This window comes from Colius striatus, chromosome 20 (assembly GCF_028858725.1).
Source record: "Colius striatus isolate bColStr4 chromosome 20, bColStr4.1.hap1, whole genome shotgun sequence".
In the NCBI taxonomy this organism is placed as follows: domain Eukaryota; kingdom Metazoa; phylum Chordata; class Aves; order Coliiformes; family Coliidae; genus Colius; species Colius striatus.
Window position 1 is genome coordinate 545,762 of NC_084778.1, and position 16,481 is coordinate 562,242.

General features: G+C 50.6%; 1 protein-coding gene across 3 annotated transcripts in view; it reads left to right on the forward strand.

Moving 5' to 3' along the window:
• CLUH (clustered mitochondria homolog) overlaps positions 1-16,077 on the forward strand; it is a 34,504-nt gene extending 18,427 nt beyond the window's left edge. For all 3 annotated transcript variants that reach the window (XM_062012116.1, XM_062012118.1, XM_062012117.1), the window contains exons 10-26: positions 428-1,122; positions 1,949-2,166; positions 2,675-2,779; positions 3,913-4,013; positions 5,064-5,216; positions 5,796-5,858; positions 6,461-6,705; positions 7,471-7,555; positions 8,134-8,287; positions 8,555-8,694; positions 8,807-8,887; positions 9,509-9,634; positions 10,092-10,213; positions 11,528-11,621; positions 12,264-12,398; positions 13,486-13,559; positions 14,275-16,077. In XM_062012116.1, coding sequence (XP_061868100.1) covers positions 428-1,122; positions 1,949-2,166; positions 2,675-2,779; positions 3,913-4,013; positions 5,064-5,216; positions 5,796-5,858; positions 6,461-6,705; positions 7,471-7,555; positions 8,134-8,287; positions 8,555-8,694; positions 8,807-8,887; positions 9,509-9,634; positions 10,092-10,213; positions 11,528-11,621; positions 12,264-12,398; positions 13,486-13,559; positions 14,275-14,443 — 2,760 coding nt within the window. In that variant the 3' untranslated portion in view covers positions 14,444-16,077. The remainder of the gene's footprint in view (positions 1-427; positions 1,123-1,948; positions 2,167-2,674; positions 2,780-3,912; positions 4,014-5,063; positions 5,217-5,795; positions 5,859-6,460; positions 6,706-7,470; positions 7,556-8,133; positions 8,288-8,554; positions 8,695-8,806; positions 8,888-9,508; positions 9,635-10,091; positions 10,214-11,527; positions 11,622-12,263; positions 12,399-13,485; positions 13,560-14,274) is intronic.
• Positions 16,078-16,481: the final 404 nt, after the last annotated feature.

A 16,481-nucleotide genomic window follows, 5' to 3' on the forward strand; every position in this document is an offset into this window, starting at 1 on the left:
TGCAAGAGCAGGATCCCTGTTTAGAAATTTAAGGGGTCTTGTTCTCTCTTGCACATTATCATCTGCTCCCAGCTCCACAGTGAAGACTTATGCTTCTTGAAGCCCGTGTCTCCCTGCTGACCCCAAGGCAGCCTCCTCTTAGTCCTCTGCTGCTCTGTCTGATGCAGTTCTTTGAGTGGGTGGGAGGAACAGGAGAAGGAGACACACGCTGTGCTTAAGCCCCCTGCAGAGAGCTAATGAGTCGAAGCCACACTGATGTTCTGCCTCCTGGAGTGTGTATCTCAGCCACTAGCCAGGCTCACAAAAAACAAAGCCACAAAGAGGAGAGGAGCGAAGGAGAAGTGTGCAGGGAGCTTTGAGAGCGAGGTGTGGGAGGGTGGGAGCCCTGAGCCCTTCCTTACCCAGTGCTCTCTTCCCCTCCCTCCAGGTTCACAGCGACTTCACTGCAGCAGCAACAAGAGGTGCCATGGCTGTCATTGATGGGAACGTCATGGCCATCAACCCCAGTGAAGAGACCAAGATGCAGATGTTCATCTGGAACAACATTTTCTTCAGCCTGGGCTTTGATGTCCGTGACCACTACAAGGACTTTGGTGGAGACGTTGCTGCTTACGTGGCTCCCACCAACGACCTCAACGGCGTGCGGACCTACAACGCGGTGGATGTGGAGGGGCTGTACACGCTGGGGACCGTGGTGGTGGATTACAGAGGCTACAGGGTGACAGCTCAGTCTATCATTCCTGGCATCTTGGAACGGGAGCAGGAACAGAGTGTCATCTATGGGTCAATAGACTTTGGCAAGACGGTCGTCTCGCACCCCAAGTACCTGGAGCTGCTGGAGAAGACCAGCAGGCCGCTCAAGATCCAGAAGCACAGAGTGCTCAACGACAAGAACGAGGAGGTGGAGCTGTGCTCCTCGGTGGAGTGCAAAGGCATCATTGGCAACGACGGGCGTCACTACATCCTGGACCTGCTCCGCACCTTCCCGCCAGACCTCAACTTCCTGCCCGTGGAAGGGGAGGAGATGCCAGAGGAATGTAAGAAAATGGGGTTTCCCAAGCAGCACAGACACAAGCTTTGCTGTCTTCGGCAAGAGCTTGTGGATGCCTTTGTAGAACACAGGTGAGCTGAGCTCCTCCCTTCCTCCACCTGCAACTGGTGGTGGTCCAGGTCCCAGGGACATGGGCAGAGGGCTCCCAGCAGGGCTCACTGCACCGTTTGGCCGTGAAGATGCAACTGTAGACCCTTAGGTAATAAGAACACAGTAGGGGCTCTGACAGGCTCATGGGGAGATGGGGAAAGAGAGGTTTTACTTTTCAGTCTCCAGATCTTTAGTTGTTTTCTGTCCAAACATTTAGAAGTTCTGCAGACACCCCGTGCACCTGACAGTAATGGAGTGGGAAGGATTTATTATTCTTTTTAGGGCTCTTGAGGTGTCTTCAATGCTGCCTTTGTTTCCTAGAGGCTGAAAAAGAGCCAGTGCCCTTCCCTGCCACCGGTGCTATGTGCCTGCAGCAGGCTCTGCTGCTCCCTGGGACAGCCCCCAGCCCTGGGGCTGTGGCTGCAGGGTGCTGCTGCTGCTCCTTGGCTAGCAGGGGCTGGGCCTCTCTCTGCTCAGATCTGGCAAAGTTACTGCTGGTTTTTGGTTCAACTGGTCCTGTGCATCTGGCAGTGAGAGCTTCCTGAGCTGATGCTGCATGTGGAAAGCAATCTATAACCCCTGCAGGGAGACTGGTTTCCCATTGTGATGGGCAACAAAAAACTCACCTCTGATAAACTGATGTACACTGCTTTGATTTTTGGAAAGCTCATGGGAAAGGGGGGGTACATCCTGCCTCCCCCAGGGAGCTGTATGGTCTGCACAGCTGACTTGGTGAGATCTTCAGCACAGAGCAGTGCTGATCCTCTTGGATTCCCCTGCTTGCTGAACTCTTTTCCTTGACTGCAGGTATCTGTTATTCATGAAGCTGGCTGCACTGCAGCTGATGCAGCAGAAAGCCAACAAGCAGGAGAGCTCAGGCACGCTGGAAAATGGTGCTGCTCCGGAGAATGGCACTGCAGACAGCGACAAGGCTGAGTCAGAGGATGGTAAAATAGATGATAATGTGACTGGACTTGATCAGGTGAAAGAGCTTGCAGAGACCATCGCATCTGATGATGGAACAGGTATCCCATGCTCAGCACTGGAGGCAGGGGGTGTTCAGGGTGATTATTGTTCAACAGGACAAGCACTGGCTGCTTCTTTCAATATTGTCTTAGCTCTCTGCATAGAGCTGTTCACATGCTAATGAATTAGTCACCATGGGGACCCACTGGGCTGACTGTGACCCACAGTGGCTCTGCAGCAAGCCCAGGGGCAGGAGCGAGGGGCTGTGCTGCCCAGTGTGGAGCTGTGCAGGGTGGGAAGTGTTGCAATGCACACACAGCTTGGGATTTCTGAGGATCTGCGCTGGGGCAGGGGGAGGGCCATGAGTTTTCTGGGTCATCTTATGTGCCCTCATTCAGGCTTTGTGTTTTGCAGCCATCCTCCTTTCCAAGTACCTTCAGACTGGTTGTTTTGTGTAATGCCTTTCTGCAGAACATGCCACCTGCCTGTAGGAACAACAATTTAGTAGCTGGCCTTGTCATTTTCTGAAATCCATTCATTTGTATCCTGTCTTTCTTCCTGCTCCAGTGGATCCCAAAAGCAGAGAAGTGATTCGAAATGCTTGCAAGGCCGTAGGCTCCATTAGCGACACCTCATTTGACATTCGGTTTAACCCAGATATCTTCTCACCAGGTAGGTGCACAAAGGGCTGGGGTCAGCTCTCCAGATTGCTCCTGCACCAGCCAGCTCCAGGCAGAAAATGGTGCTCTGTAGCTCAGCATGTTGCAGCTGTTTGGCTGGCTGAGCATGGTGCAGGACTCCCCATGAAGCACAAAGATACAGAAAAGAGAAAGAAGTGTAATTGATTGCAGTGCTTGAAGTACCCAGTGCAGGCAGCGAGCTCTCCCACTGCTGTGCCCTGGGGAGTCTGCAGAGTGCTGCCAAGAATCTTCTGTGATTCTGCAGCATCCCAGCTGCCAGAACACATGAGGAGAAGGGAGGGGGGAAGGAATTTCAATCCTAATGTAGTGGTTTACACAAAAAAACAGCAGTTGCAGTTGAAAGGCTGATGTTGCATCCTTCATGGAGGGCAGGGCTTGTTCCAGTAACATCACAGTAAGCAGGTCACAGTGCCCTGTCAGATGCATCAGTCACAGGTTGTATGTGGCCTTCCATGGCTGGATCAGGATTTGTTATTTGGAAATACAGAATCTCTAAGGGTGTTGCTGGGAGTAGGTACCAAAGCTGCATGTGTGCATGTTGCATGGCCATGCAGTTAAATAATGTAGCTTGGAATAAATGTGTCAGAAGGAACACGTGCTTTGAAATATCCCCAAGGATCCCTTTGAGCCATCTCCCAAGGCTGGTCAGGATCAGTGCTTTGGCACCAACAGAACTGAAAACCTAATTGTAATTTTGGTGTGCAAAGGCAAAAAGCTCTTGAGTTTGTAGCACTTGCAGTATTTGCTGGGGCATCTGCTGGAGCCTTCCCACTCAGTGTGGCCAGCTGGCTCTTGCAGTACTGCACACAGCACTTTGCAATAGGTAGAGTGGAGCAAAGAGCAGGATTGAGGCATTTAAAAGCTGCATGAAGAATGAATGGGTGGATGGAAGCAGCACAGCCATTAACCAGCCACACAGAGCAGCTGATGCTCCTGCCATTGAAACCTGTTGTAGAGTAGATGAGGCTTTTGAAGGAGCATCTTTAATTCCAGGGAGATAGAACCTTTTTAACTATTTACCTGCTCTTACTCTACACTTTCTGTATAGGACTTGGTCCCTCTCTGAGCTGATGGCTTTGATGTTTTTCTCTTTTCCCCTCCTAGGTGTTCGTTTCCCTGAGTCCAGCAAGGACGAGGTGCAGGATCAGAAGCAGCTGCTGAAGGATGCTGCTGCGTTCCTGCTGTCGTGTCAGATCCCAGGTTTGGTAAGGACCTGAGCACCAGCAGCACTGTCACTCCTGGCAGGAGGGGCTTTCCATTCCCTGTCTTACATCATGGCACAATTTTCCTACTTCAATCCAACAAAGAAATGTTGTCACTGGTAATTAACAGCTATTGCTAAGAGTTTGGGGCACTAAAGACCACGTAAGTCACTCTCCCTGGCCCTGGGCACAACTTACTGTATTACCTGACCCTGACTGTGACTCAGTTGGTGACAAACCATTCAGAGTGAACTGGGAAATTGTTCTTAATATCTACTGTAAAAACTCCCTCTGTAATATCTCAAGGATTTTGGATGATCCCCCATTCACCTGGATAGAGAAAGAAACACCTTTTCCCTTCTAAAGACACTCTGAATTGACTGCTAATGCAAATGTTACAGCTGGTGCTTGCAACCAGGAGGACAGAAGGGATGATCTCCATTCCAAGAGGTTCAGGAGTGTAGGAGGGGATTTTCCTTGCTGGAAAGTTTCTTCCTCACTCTAGAACCACTAGTTTTGTAGTCAGCATAACCTTTGAGACCAGCTATTCAGCCTTTAAATGAAAAAAGAGGGGAGTGAATCAGAAAAAAGGGCTTGGTGACTTCTGTTGTACAAGATAGTCGATAGACTGGTTTATAAACTCAAAATGCTGCATGAGCGTGTGTGTGGGCAAGCTGCTGGCCAGCAGCTGTGAGCAGGCAGAGCTCCACACGCTGCTATCAGACAGCAACTGGTGCCACTCCATGACGTGAATGGAGGGGCTGTTATCAGCACTGCAACACTTGCAAGTGCCATCTCCCTTTATCAGCTGAGTGTGCACAATTCCTTGTAGCCTTTTAATTGGAAATGTTTTTAGTTAGCGACTGTGAGGCCCTGGAGGAAGGGTCAGCCTGCTAGTTCCACATGCCTAGTTCAATGAGCCACGCCAAACGGAAGGTGGTTCTCGCTGCCTGAGCCTCGTTCCCTCTCCAGTCACGTTGTTTATGTATTTAAAGTGGAGGCTCTTCCCTCTGTGCCTGCTGTCAGTGAGGGAGCTGTGCCTGTGCCCCACAGGTCAAGGACTGCCTGGATCACACGGTGCTGCCGATGGACGGCGCGACCTTGGCAGAGGCCATGCACCAGCGCGGCATCAACATGCGCTACCTGGGCAAAGTCATCGGCTTCATCACCAAGACCCCGGGTCGTGCTCAGCTGGATCACATCTTTGTAAGCATCAGGCTTCATTTCAGGCTGTCAGTTAAAACTGCCTCTGGCATAATTTGCCCTATACAGCTTCCAACTTGGCCAATAGTTTGTGTAAAAGTAAACAGCTTCAAAGAGAGAGGAGGGAGAAGGACAAAGCACCTGCAAGTGGTGGATGAGGAGTTTTGCTCCCAAATCCTTACTGGCTTTCCTAATGTTGGGGGTTTGACTGTCCTTTGGCATGGAGAAGTGCCTCAGGGATTCCCAAATGCAACAGCAGGTAACACAGCTGCGCTTTAGGCCATGCATTTTTTTAAGCCTCCAAGTTTTGTTGGGGCTTTGGCTCCAACTGGAGGGTGCTGTGAGTGTGGCTGCCCAGGAGCAGCTCCTGGGAGCAGTGTCAGAGCTGAGCTGTGCCCCATGTGGCGGCTCTGCAGGGGCTCCTCTCCAGCTCCAGGAGTGATGTCAAATGCAAAGCAGCGGTGCTGCAGGGTAAGGACTGCAGAAGACCTGCAGATCCTGGTAACAGCTCACTTTGGAAACTGTATTTCTCACTGTTGTTCCAACTGACTCTTAGTCTCTGTTCTTTGTTCCTTTGGGTAGAAAATAGGAATCAGTGAATTGATCACTCGATCGGCTAAACACATCTTCAAGACGTACCTCCAGGTATGAGCCGCAGTCTGACCTCTTGCCTTCTGTGTCCTCTCTAATGACTTTTCTCCAGAAATAGAGAGCTGTTTGAGTCTCTTCTCTCATTAGGCAGCTCATGGGGGTTGCTTAGCAACAGGAAGTACAATCTCATTAGTGCTAAAATAGGTACTGGCTTGTGTGTAAGGGAAAACAAGTCCCTACTTGAAGATAGCTTCCTCAGAGTAATCTCAGCTTGTTTTCCTTGTAATACCTTTTCCTCTGTAACAGTGTTGGTTTTGCACTTCTAAGAAGCTTTTTTAGTATCATGAACACCAGTGCATCCTCATCCCTGCCTGTATACAGCACAGCAATGTGCCTGGCTTCCTTCCAGTGTCAACACCTTTCCACTCTAGTTTCTCTGTCCCAGGTAGCAGTCTGAAATGGAACTGTGTATTTGTGTGTGTGAGTAGGAAGATCCTTATCTCCAGTACCCACCTAATTCTGTGCTAGTTCCACTTGCAAATATTGCCTTCCTCTCCCTCTCCTGGCAGACTTTGCAGTGTGGGAGGCTCATGGTCAGAGCAGTGGCCCTGTGATGGCAGGAGTCCTCCACCACTGATTTTGGTGTCTCACTGTAGGGCGTGGAGCTGTCGGGTTTATCAGCAGCCATCAGCCACTTCCTCAATTGCTTTCTAAGCTCCTTTCCAAATCCCATTGCCCATCTTCCAGCTGATGAGCTGGTGTCCAAGAAAAAGAATAAGAAAAGGAAAAACAGGAACCTTGGAAATGCTGATAACACTGCATGGGCCAGCATGACCCCTCAGGAGCTTTGGAAGAATATTTGTTCAGAAGCAAAGAACTACTTCGACTATAGTCTTGAATGGTAAGCAGAGGCAATTACCCCACGTGGGCCAGGGCTCACCACAGGTCTGGAGCTCTTACTGTTCTTTCATAGGATTTAGTGTTTTGACTTTTCTTGTTTGTTTGAATATAAATTCGTGCTCTTGAGGGAATGGAAGGATCAGGCAAAGAGCAGCAGGGGGACGTGTGAAATTTGAAATGAGATGAAACTTCTGAGGCAAAGGCAGCTGGGAAAACCAGAGGAGGAAGGGAAACCTCTCCTTAGTGGTGCAGGGGGGAGCAGAGGGCAAGCAGCTGAAGGACAGTAGTCACAAGGATATTTGTTTATATAGATGATGATTTAAGCTGAAGGGGGCTTGTGTTCCAAAAACAAGGACAGCTTCTCCTGTATCTGCAACAGGGATGGGGGAGAAGGCTGCTGGAATATGCCGACAGGGAGTGTTAAAACTGGAAGCACAAGCCAAGGAGCCCGAGAGAGAAACCATGACTATTGGCTAAATGAGTGACAGCCCCCATGGGGACAGCTCCCTCTTTGCCTAGGCACTCAGGCTCTCACCTGAACCCTGCAGTGAGCTTTGAAGAGAACACACGCAGGATTTGAGTAAAGAGAGCTGTTATGCATCTGTGTGAGCTTTAATAATAGACCCTTAGCCACCAGTGCCGTGAGTCATGGGTTGCAGTCAGCACTGAGCTCTACAGGGACCTTGTGCTTCAGATACACCCTGGGGGGAGATGTCCTTGAGCAGGACCTTACCCAAGAGCTGAACCTCATGTGTGCTCTTTGCAGTGAGAATGCTGACCAAGCAGCTGAAGTGTATAATCTACAGAAAATCACCCTGCTTCGGGAAATCTCTCTCAAAACTGGAGTCCAAGTAAGACCCACATCTTCCCTCTCTTCCCCATCATGTTCTATACTGACAAACACCACGACTAAGTGAAACAGCTTTTCACAGTGTGAGCCCCTAAAGGTCTTTGTGGTGTTAATGCTGGGATACAGGTTCTAGCCCTGGGGAAAGATTTCTCACCCACTTCCCTTCTAGGGTAAAATTGCTGTGCATCTGCCGTGGAAGATGAGCCATCCCATACAGTGACTGATAAACACATGCATACACATATTGCCCATCCTGAGAGCAGCAGCTCCTTGGCTGAGCAGAAGCTTTGGGGTGGCCTTTGCCTGAAGAACAAGGGATTCTCTCCCCACAGCACTGCCTGCTCACTCCTCTGCAGGGCAGGGGAGCTGAGCTGGATGTTCCTGTTAGGGCTCCAGGACTGTGCCTTGGCACTGGGCTGTGGTTCCACACACACATAGGTGCACACCTACAGGTGGCCTTCCAAAACTGTCCCCAGGTAGTGGCACAGGAGATGTTCTGCCTCACATGGAATTCAAGGCTCATTTTCTCCTCTTGCAAATACCTGTCAAAGTGATGATCTGTCTCTTCTGTTCCTCCAGATACTGCTGAAAGAATACAACTTTGACAACAGGCACAAGCCCACCTTCACAGAAGAGGATATTCTCAACATCTTCCCTGTAGTGAAGCATGTGAACCCCAAAGCCTCAGATGCTTTCCACTTCTTCCAGAGCGGGCAAGCAAAGGTTCAGCAAGGTACAGACCTGCCGTGCCCCTGCGTGCCCCCACACACCCCCTCTGGGTAGAGTCCTGGTCTCCGGGACCACCTCAAACACATCCTGAGGGAAAGTTACCAGTGATGAACAAAGATGATGCAGGGCAGTAATTTCCTTCTCCCAGGCTTTAGTCCTTGCACGAGGCAGTGACCTGTGGCTGCGTATCCCATGCCCTTGTGCAGCAGCACTGGGGTTATTTCATACACACACACGTTACATACACAGATCTGCATGTTACTTTTTCCAGGTTTCTTGAAGGAGGGCTGTGAGCTCATCAATGAAGCCTTAAACTTGTTCAACAATGTGTATGGTGCTATGCATGTAGAAATCTGTGCCTGCCTGAGGCTGCTAGCTCGTCTCAACTATATCATGGGAGATTATACAGAGGTAAGTGGGGGCTCAGACAGGGTCTGTCCAGTCCTCTTGTCCCTCCTTCACGCCTGCTTGCTCAAGTGCCCAGTGCTGTGTAACTTGCTCTTGGGTCATCTGCTCTCTTTAGGCCTTAAGCAATCAGCAGAAAGCGGTGCTAATGAGTGAGAGGGTCCTGGGCATCGAACATCCCAACACCATCCAAGAATACGTGAGTACAGGGTGCTGGGGGAGAAGCAGCACCTGGAGTCTCTGAGCCTTAATTCCTCTCTCCACCTAGAGAACAGTCACAACTCTCCTTCCCTGGCAGTGTTCCTCCCAGAATTCTCCACTTCATCAGGAGTTTTGTATCTTATCATTGTGTAACACAAATACCCAGGTGCTGGCATTTGCAAGCATCCTGCTTGGGCAGCACTTGTCCCACTTCATTGACAAGCTGGGGGGTTGTGTCCTGAATGTGTATTTACATTCATTAATTCTGCTGGCTTTTGCCCTGGGCTTATGTCAAACACAAAGAAAAGAGAACAAATACCCCCAAAACCACAATCAGAATATCATACATATGGGTCAGTTTTGAAACCATCCTTGAGGTGTGGAAGAGAAACTGAAATGTTGCACTTCAGCTTCCTCAGTACTGTCCTGCCCTGACAGCTCAGTGGAGCTGCAAATCAGCCAGCAGACCTGGACCCTTCTGAAGGTCGAAATCCTTGTTAACCATAAAGGAAGAGCTTTTTATTTGTGTGCAGCAGAGGGGAGGAGTAGAAAAGAGCGATGAGTTTGCTTTACAGAGTGGTAAGTAAAACCCACCAATGCTGGGTTCCTTCTGTTCCAGATGCACCTTGCTTTGTACTGCTTTGCAAACAGCCAGCTCTCCACAGCACTGAACTTACTGTACCGTGCACGCTACCTCATGCTCTTGGTATTTGGGGAGGATCACCCAGAAATGGCACTCTTAGATGTAAGTAATCTTTCAGACTCTTCAAACTTCTCATCTCCAAGGAACCTCTTGACTTTGAAAATGCCCACAGTGCTGGCTGTTTATTTTGAACGTGTAGGCACTGCTTCTTCCTCTCTGGGTTCTACCAGTCAGTACTATTAGAAGAAAGGAAAACCAGAGTTTGACTGCCAGCTGGGAAGGTCAGCCTTCTGTGGCTGGAGCTCTGCACTGGGACACTGGAGACATGGGTTTGAGTGCCTGTAATCCTTGGGCAAATTCCTGACTTAGCCTGTTCTCATTGCATAAAATAGAGTTCTCCACCTCTCCTTTGTCTGCCTCGGACTGAGCTCCCAGGGGAGAGTGGTCTCCTGCCACGGTTGTGGGCTATAGAGGTACCTGCTGTGGCCCTGGGACTGAGGAAGCAACAAATGCTTAGTTGAGTTTGCTTTCTGAAAGCTTGCTTGGCTTCTTTGTGCAGAACAACATCGGCCTGGTGCTCCACGGGGTTATGGAGTACGACCTGTCCCTGCGGTTCCTGGAGAACGCGCTGGCCATCAGCTCCAAGTACCACGGCTCCAAGTCTTTGAAAGTGGCACTGAGGTGAGGCCAGTGGTGGGATGGGCCCTGCTCAGGACAGGGGGAGGGGGCCACAGCTCAGGAGAGCGGGTGCCTTCACCATGTGCTCACCTGGGAGGGATCCGGTCCAGGTGGATTCCCTGAGATTGTCTTGTCTAAGCTGTCAGGGGACTGCTGGCCTGCATGAGTTGAGGTTGTACTGTCTCCAAAGACAGAGATCCCTTGTTCTTAAAGTCAATTGTGGGATCTGCTGTAATGCTGGTTACCCTAAAAATCTGCCAAGATGACCCTGGTCCTTGGAGACTCTCAGCAGAAAAACTGAGAGGCAAGGGAAGGCTGGAGAGCGAGGCTAACGTGATTTTACTGGGAGACTGGGATGACACCTAAACACTCGTGTTTAATTGTTTCAGCCCTCAGGGAGCTATCTTTGAGAAGCATATAATTTGCTTTTGTCCTTTGCCATAAAGCCTTGTATTTAATGAAATACTGAGAAGCTTTCCAAGGGAGCTTCGGGTGGTTGGCACGTTTAGGATCTGCTCTAAACAGCCCCTTCTCTTCAGTGCTGTAGGCACTGTCCTTGAATGCAAACCTGGCTCACTATCAACCAAGCAGTGGCCCACTCCTAATTGCTACCACCACATTACAACCCATCTGTTCTTCATCAGGGTGAAAATAAATCTTACTAAGCACCCACAAGAGTCTGGTTTGTTTTCCAGCAGCTGATGGATATGCATTCTGCAGAAGGCATCTTGCCTTCCCTTAGTAGCGCTGGGATGCTTGATGAGATTCATCGCCTCCCAAAGAGTAATGCTGCCAAAGGCACAAGTACTTCCTCTATTCCAGGAAGATGGGAAGCAAAGTCCAGGCCCAGTCAGCTCTCCCAACCAGAGAGCCCAGATGCTTGGGTCCCAGCTCTGCCACTGTTTGGCTGGTTGTTTCTGTGAAACATTTGCTTGCTAAGAAACAGAAAGGCCCTTTTTTGAAGGCTAAGGGCTTATGGCTGCTTCCTTCTCCAGCTAACAAATCCTGCCCTGAGATGTTCCTGGGGCTGTGCTGCCTCCTATCAGTTCACCACCATGGCCTTCAGCTCTCCTGGGTGAAGGAGGAAACAATCCCCAGTTCAGACTTTACTTCTGTAGGTCTCCTCTCAGCATTTCAACAAAAATCCAACCTGAATAGTGTGGTACATGAGTTCCCAGGGGAGAAGTCGCCTCCTGGACGCTGTGTTCAGGGCCCAGCGTCTGTCTCCTTTCACACTGGTATTATGCTGGTCACACTCACTGCACTGCAGAAATGTTTCTTCAGGAAAGTACTTCTAAACCCTTTTCCTTCCCTCAGCCACCACTTGGTAGCCCGAGTGTACGAGAGCAAGGCAGAGTTCCGCTCGGCTCTGCAGCACGAGAAGGAAGGCTACACCATCTACAAGAACCAGGTGGGAGCTGCTGCTGAAGGGGCACCTGCCTCCCCTGCCCCCTGCCTAGCACACCATGGAAGGGCTGGTCCCACGCAGCTCTGAGCACCAGGCTGGGACACAGCTGCTGCCCTGGAGCACACGTGGCTGCTCCTGGGGCACAGTCTGGCCGTGCTCCTGCCAGCCTGCTCCCCGCTCCTGCCAGCCGCAGGGCTGCATGGGCCAGAGCCCTGCTCTGGGCTTTCCTCTTTCTGCACCACCCATCTTCTACCAGCTCCAAACAAGTTTGGTAGTTGAGCTGTTTTCGTGGGCAATACCTTCTCCTGCTGCACAGTGAAACTTCTGCCTCAGCCCAGGGTCTGCCCGAACACGTCTGCAATGCAGAGGGTGATTCAGTGCCCTCTGAAGGCTGACGGCAGGGGCTGGCCCAGGGACTGCAGCACCCTGCAGACATGCTCCTACTTGATGGAAATATGTAATGTTGATCATACGGCTCCTAGAGGGGTTTTTTGTCTTTTGAATGCCAAGGCAGGTGAAATCCAGTTCTGATTGGTCTCTATAAGGATGTGGAGCTAGCAGAGGCTAGGAGTGCTCCCTGCTTTGGCTCCTGGGCTGATCTGTAACATCCTGCCTTTATTTTTTTCCCCTCCCTTTTCTGATTAGCTTGGAGAACACCACGAAAAGACCAAAGAGAGCTCGGAGTACTTGAAATACCTGACTCAGCAAGCAGTCGCTCTTCAACGCACAATGAATGAGATTTACAAGAATGGCTCCAATGCTAACATCATGCCCCTCAAGGTAACCACGAGTGCTTGCCACTTGTGTTTAGCTGCTCCCGAGGGACACGTGTGTGCACGCAGACGCTGCCAGGGCAGGAGCTGACAATGGCTGTGGCGGTTCCAGACCCTTCACGAGCAGGAGGTCCCTGCAAAGGCTGAGGCTCAGACAGACATAGCACAGCGAGCACTCGTCCCCTCTGCTTCTGAACAGTGCGTCTGTGGGCTCTGGCTATCTCCTGAGCACAGCTGACCCTTGCAGGGCACCCAGGACCCAGGCAGGGGCACACAGGGCAGCTCACAGTGTGAAGCCTGGCCTGCCCACACACAAACTTGCCCCTCCCCTGACTCTCGGGCTGGGGGCAGGTTGCTCAATCCAAAAGTACCTCAGTTTCCTCATCCTAAGAGACGCTGTCATGTCACACCGGGTGCTTTGTTCTCCTTCCAAGGGCTGTGTGCGTGGGGAGGCAGCAGAGCAGAGCAGGGTGTCCCTCTTGGCCACCCTCAGCTGCTGGGCTCTGCCCTGCACGTGGTGGGTCGCACCAGCCCGGCTGTGGCAGCGAGGGGGCTGCCAGAGCAGCCACAGCAGTGGGAAGGGACAGAGGCAGCAAGGGCAGAGCAGGGCAGTGCTCCCTGGCAGTATTTGTGTTTTCTTCTCACTGCCAAGAGCTGGGAACAGGACTGAGGAACTTATGGCAGAGTGAAGCGTAAGGACCTTCAATTGAGTAACTGGTCAGGCCCGGAAAATAGTGTGCAGCTAACAGGCTAAACACAGAAATGGTGCTGAAGATTTTACCCTTGTTACAACACTTAAAGGAGGAAAAACACCCCAAAAGCCAATGCATTTTGAACCGACCCATCAGTGCCTTTGACTGAAGCCCCACAGAGCTCAGAGAGGAGGAGGCTGTGCACAGTGACTGGCTGGGATACAGAGGCAGCTTCTCAGCCTATAGGTAGAAATATCAATGATGCCACCTTACAGTTCCTGGTGTGTCATGGGAGCACTAGGTTTGTCTGAACTGTTGGTGAGGGTGTCTGGACTTGCTTAGGAGCTCTGAGTTGTTCTGGCTGGGTTTTGACTTGTAAAACTCTTTTCCCCTCTGCTGTAGTTCACAGCTCCCAGTATGGCCAGTGTCCTGGAGCAACTCAACATTATCAATGGAATTCTCTTCATTCCACTAAGGTAGAGTGATACCTCTGCATGTTGTACTTTTAGAAGCCAGGTATTCTCTTCATACTGTTGTTGTTCCTGAGACAGCATAAACCCAACACTTCCCTTTGCACTGGGAGTCCCTGATCAAAGCGTGGCATTTCCAGTGATCCGAGGGGCTGCTTCAGGCAGCACTGGGCAAAGGTTGGCAGAAATGGCCACTTTGCATAAAAACTGCTTTTGAAGGTGCTGGGTCCCCTGAAAGCAGTCCTGAGCATGTGTGAGGGGATGTGCTGCACGATCCCTGGGCAAGCCCTTGTGGCACTACAAAAGCTCCTGGTTGGCCAAGCACTGCAGAAATGTTGGGTGTCTCTTTCAGAACTGTAATGTTTCCCTTCCCCAGCTCCACAACATTTGTTCACAAAGAACATTAGCCAAGATGGCAATACTGGCCCCTGTTATCATCATTGTCATCTTTAAGACATTCTAAACAACAGTACTTGTATCATTTTTCATTTAACCTCACTGCCTCTGCCGGGTCACATCATGGTGCCTCTTGGTTCTAAAGCCAGTGGCAAACCAAGCACCAGCCCTGCTCAGGTATTGCTGAGATGGGCTTGGGAGCTGGCAGGAAGAGGGCAAGTGCTGAGAGCATTTCCCACTGGATTGAACCCTGCCTTGTCCCTGTGTTTCATGCCATTCCCCAAGCTCCTCTAACGTTTGCTACCCTTCCTGGTTTCCCCTTCAGCCAAAAAGACTTGGAGAACCTTAAAGCAGAGGTGCAGCGACGGCAGCAGCTCCAGGAAAGCATAAAAAGTGGTGAACAGCTAGAACCAGAGGACAAGGCTGTGGAGGAGAAAGAGGCTGAGCCAAGCATGCCTTCTGCTGAGATCCCCTTAACACAGAGCTCTGCTTAATGTGTACCTCGCTTAAAAAAAAGTTTAAACCACCCTTTTCTGAATCTGACCCAGGGTCTCGGACACCCCTGGAGCAGCTCCTCCTTTTTTGACAATGTTATTGCACTGGTACAATTAATACACAATGCAAAGAACTAATCTGAGCAATGTAATCTGTCTGCCTGAGCTGGTGCTGCCAGTGCCCCTGGCGAGCCCTGGCCCGGGGAGCGGGGCCTGAGGTCTGTGTGTGCGTCTCATCCCGGTTCTACTTTGTACATATGAATTCCAAATGGACTGAATGGAGGTATGTCACATTTCTCAGGTCATTTTTATGTTGACTAAGGACACTGCTTTGCTGAAACAGTACAAACCCAGCCCCATCCACTGCTCAGTATTTGTGTAAAACGTGGATTCCAAGCCAAAAGATTTCTTGTCCCCCCCCCAGTCACTATCCCAGTCTGTGCTAAGGAAAGTGACACAGCCATATTTGTATCACTCAGATGCCTGGAGCCTGTGAGGTGTGTGTGTGTTTGGAAGTGGGGGGATGTACAGCATTTTCTACATCAGGATATAGCCATTGGATTCCTTTAACCATTTTTCTACGTTTGGTTGGCAGTTTGGCAAATCAGTGGGGTTTTGTAACATTCACATTCTAATTTTCAAGGTAAAGATATAGAGAGAAAGATTATATATATATATGTATCTGTAACGATACTCACAGTTCCAGCTCTGCTCTGCTTGCAGCTGAGTAACGTAGGATCCCGTATCCAAAGAGTGAGGGCTTGATGTTTAAAAAAGCGCACAAAGTTCCACTGCAATGGAAACCCCAGTGCCTAAGAGAGAGTGGGAATGGCATCAGCTGGGGTGAGCTGCCCTGGCTCAGCCCCACAGCGCAGCCCGAGGGGGACAGGGGAGGAGGCAGACGTAGGGATGTGGTCTCCGTGGCAAGAGACTGCACTGAGGGACATCAACTGGCAGGCACAGAGAAGATTGGAATCGCATTTCCCACAACCTGAACTCACTGGGCTCTGGGAGGGGCTGAAATAGAGCCCACCCTTCTGGCAGCACTGGGGCTGTGGCTACTGCCCACAGGCCTGTGCACACAGGAGCTGAGACGGGCTGGGGAGCATCCATTGCTGGCAATGGGCGTTACTGCACTGGCAGATGTCTCTCAGCCCCCTCACACAGCCCACGGGGATGTTGGTGGTGGGCATGTGCTCCTGTGACCATGCTAGTCACAAAGTAGGTCAGCAGTGGCCGCCGCAGGCCAAAGCCTGGTGACACAGTTGAATGTCCTTTCCTGAATAGCTCAAGCTGTAGAACAACTCCACAGGCCCCTGTGGTGACCAGTCCGGCCTCTCCCCCTCCCTTGTGTTGTCTGTCACGGATTGTACCCTGTGCTACTTCGCGTTGCTGCTTTTACTGACCCTCTGGAGAACAAGTGCTGTCCCTGTGCTCTGTACTCTTGGTTTCCTGTGCTGCATTACAGGCATCTGTAACTTGGTGTGGGGTTGGGAAGGAGGGGAGCAGCCTCTGCAGCGTTGGAGATGACAATGCAGGAGTCTTTACTGCAAAAGAACTTGCTCCTATTAGAAAAATTCTGAATTTCCTGGAAAGCAATCAATAAATGACTACAGTGCATCTTTCCTACAAGATTTTTCTTTTACTAGTGTCTTTCAGTCCATTAAAAGCTTTTTAAACTATTGTAGGTACTTCACTGGTTTCTTTACAGTTTGGATACTGTTTACCCAATGCCATCCCTGGAGCCACCAGTTCTGTCCTTTTGAGCAGGAACAGATGTGCCAGAGGCTTTAAAACCTGGGACCGTACTGATTGCTTCTTTCACCTGCAATGATTTGTTCTCTGTGTCCAATGCACACTTTTCCCCCCAGCTCACAGTTCTTAGTGATGCTCAAGGTTGGTGTGTGCACACGAGGATGTTTTACTGACCCACATAGGGCTGAAAACTCGTGGAGTGTTTTGGCAGGTGCAGTGGTCACCCACGGTTCAGAGGCTTGGGGGGTAATGCTGCCTCTGCTCTGTGCCCATTTCCTCTAAC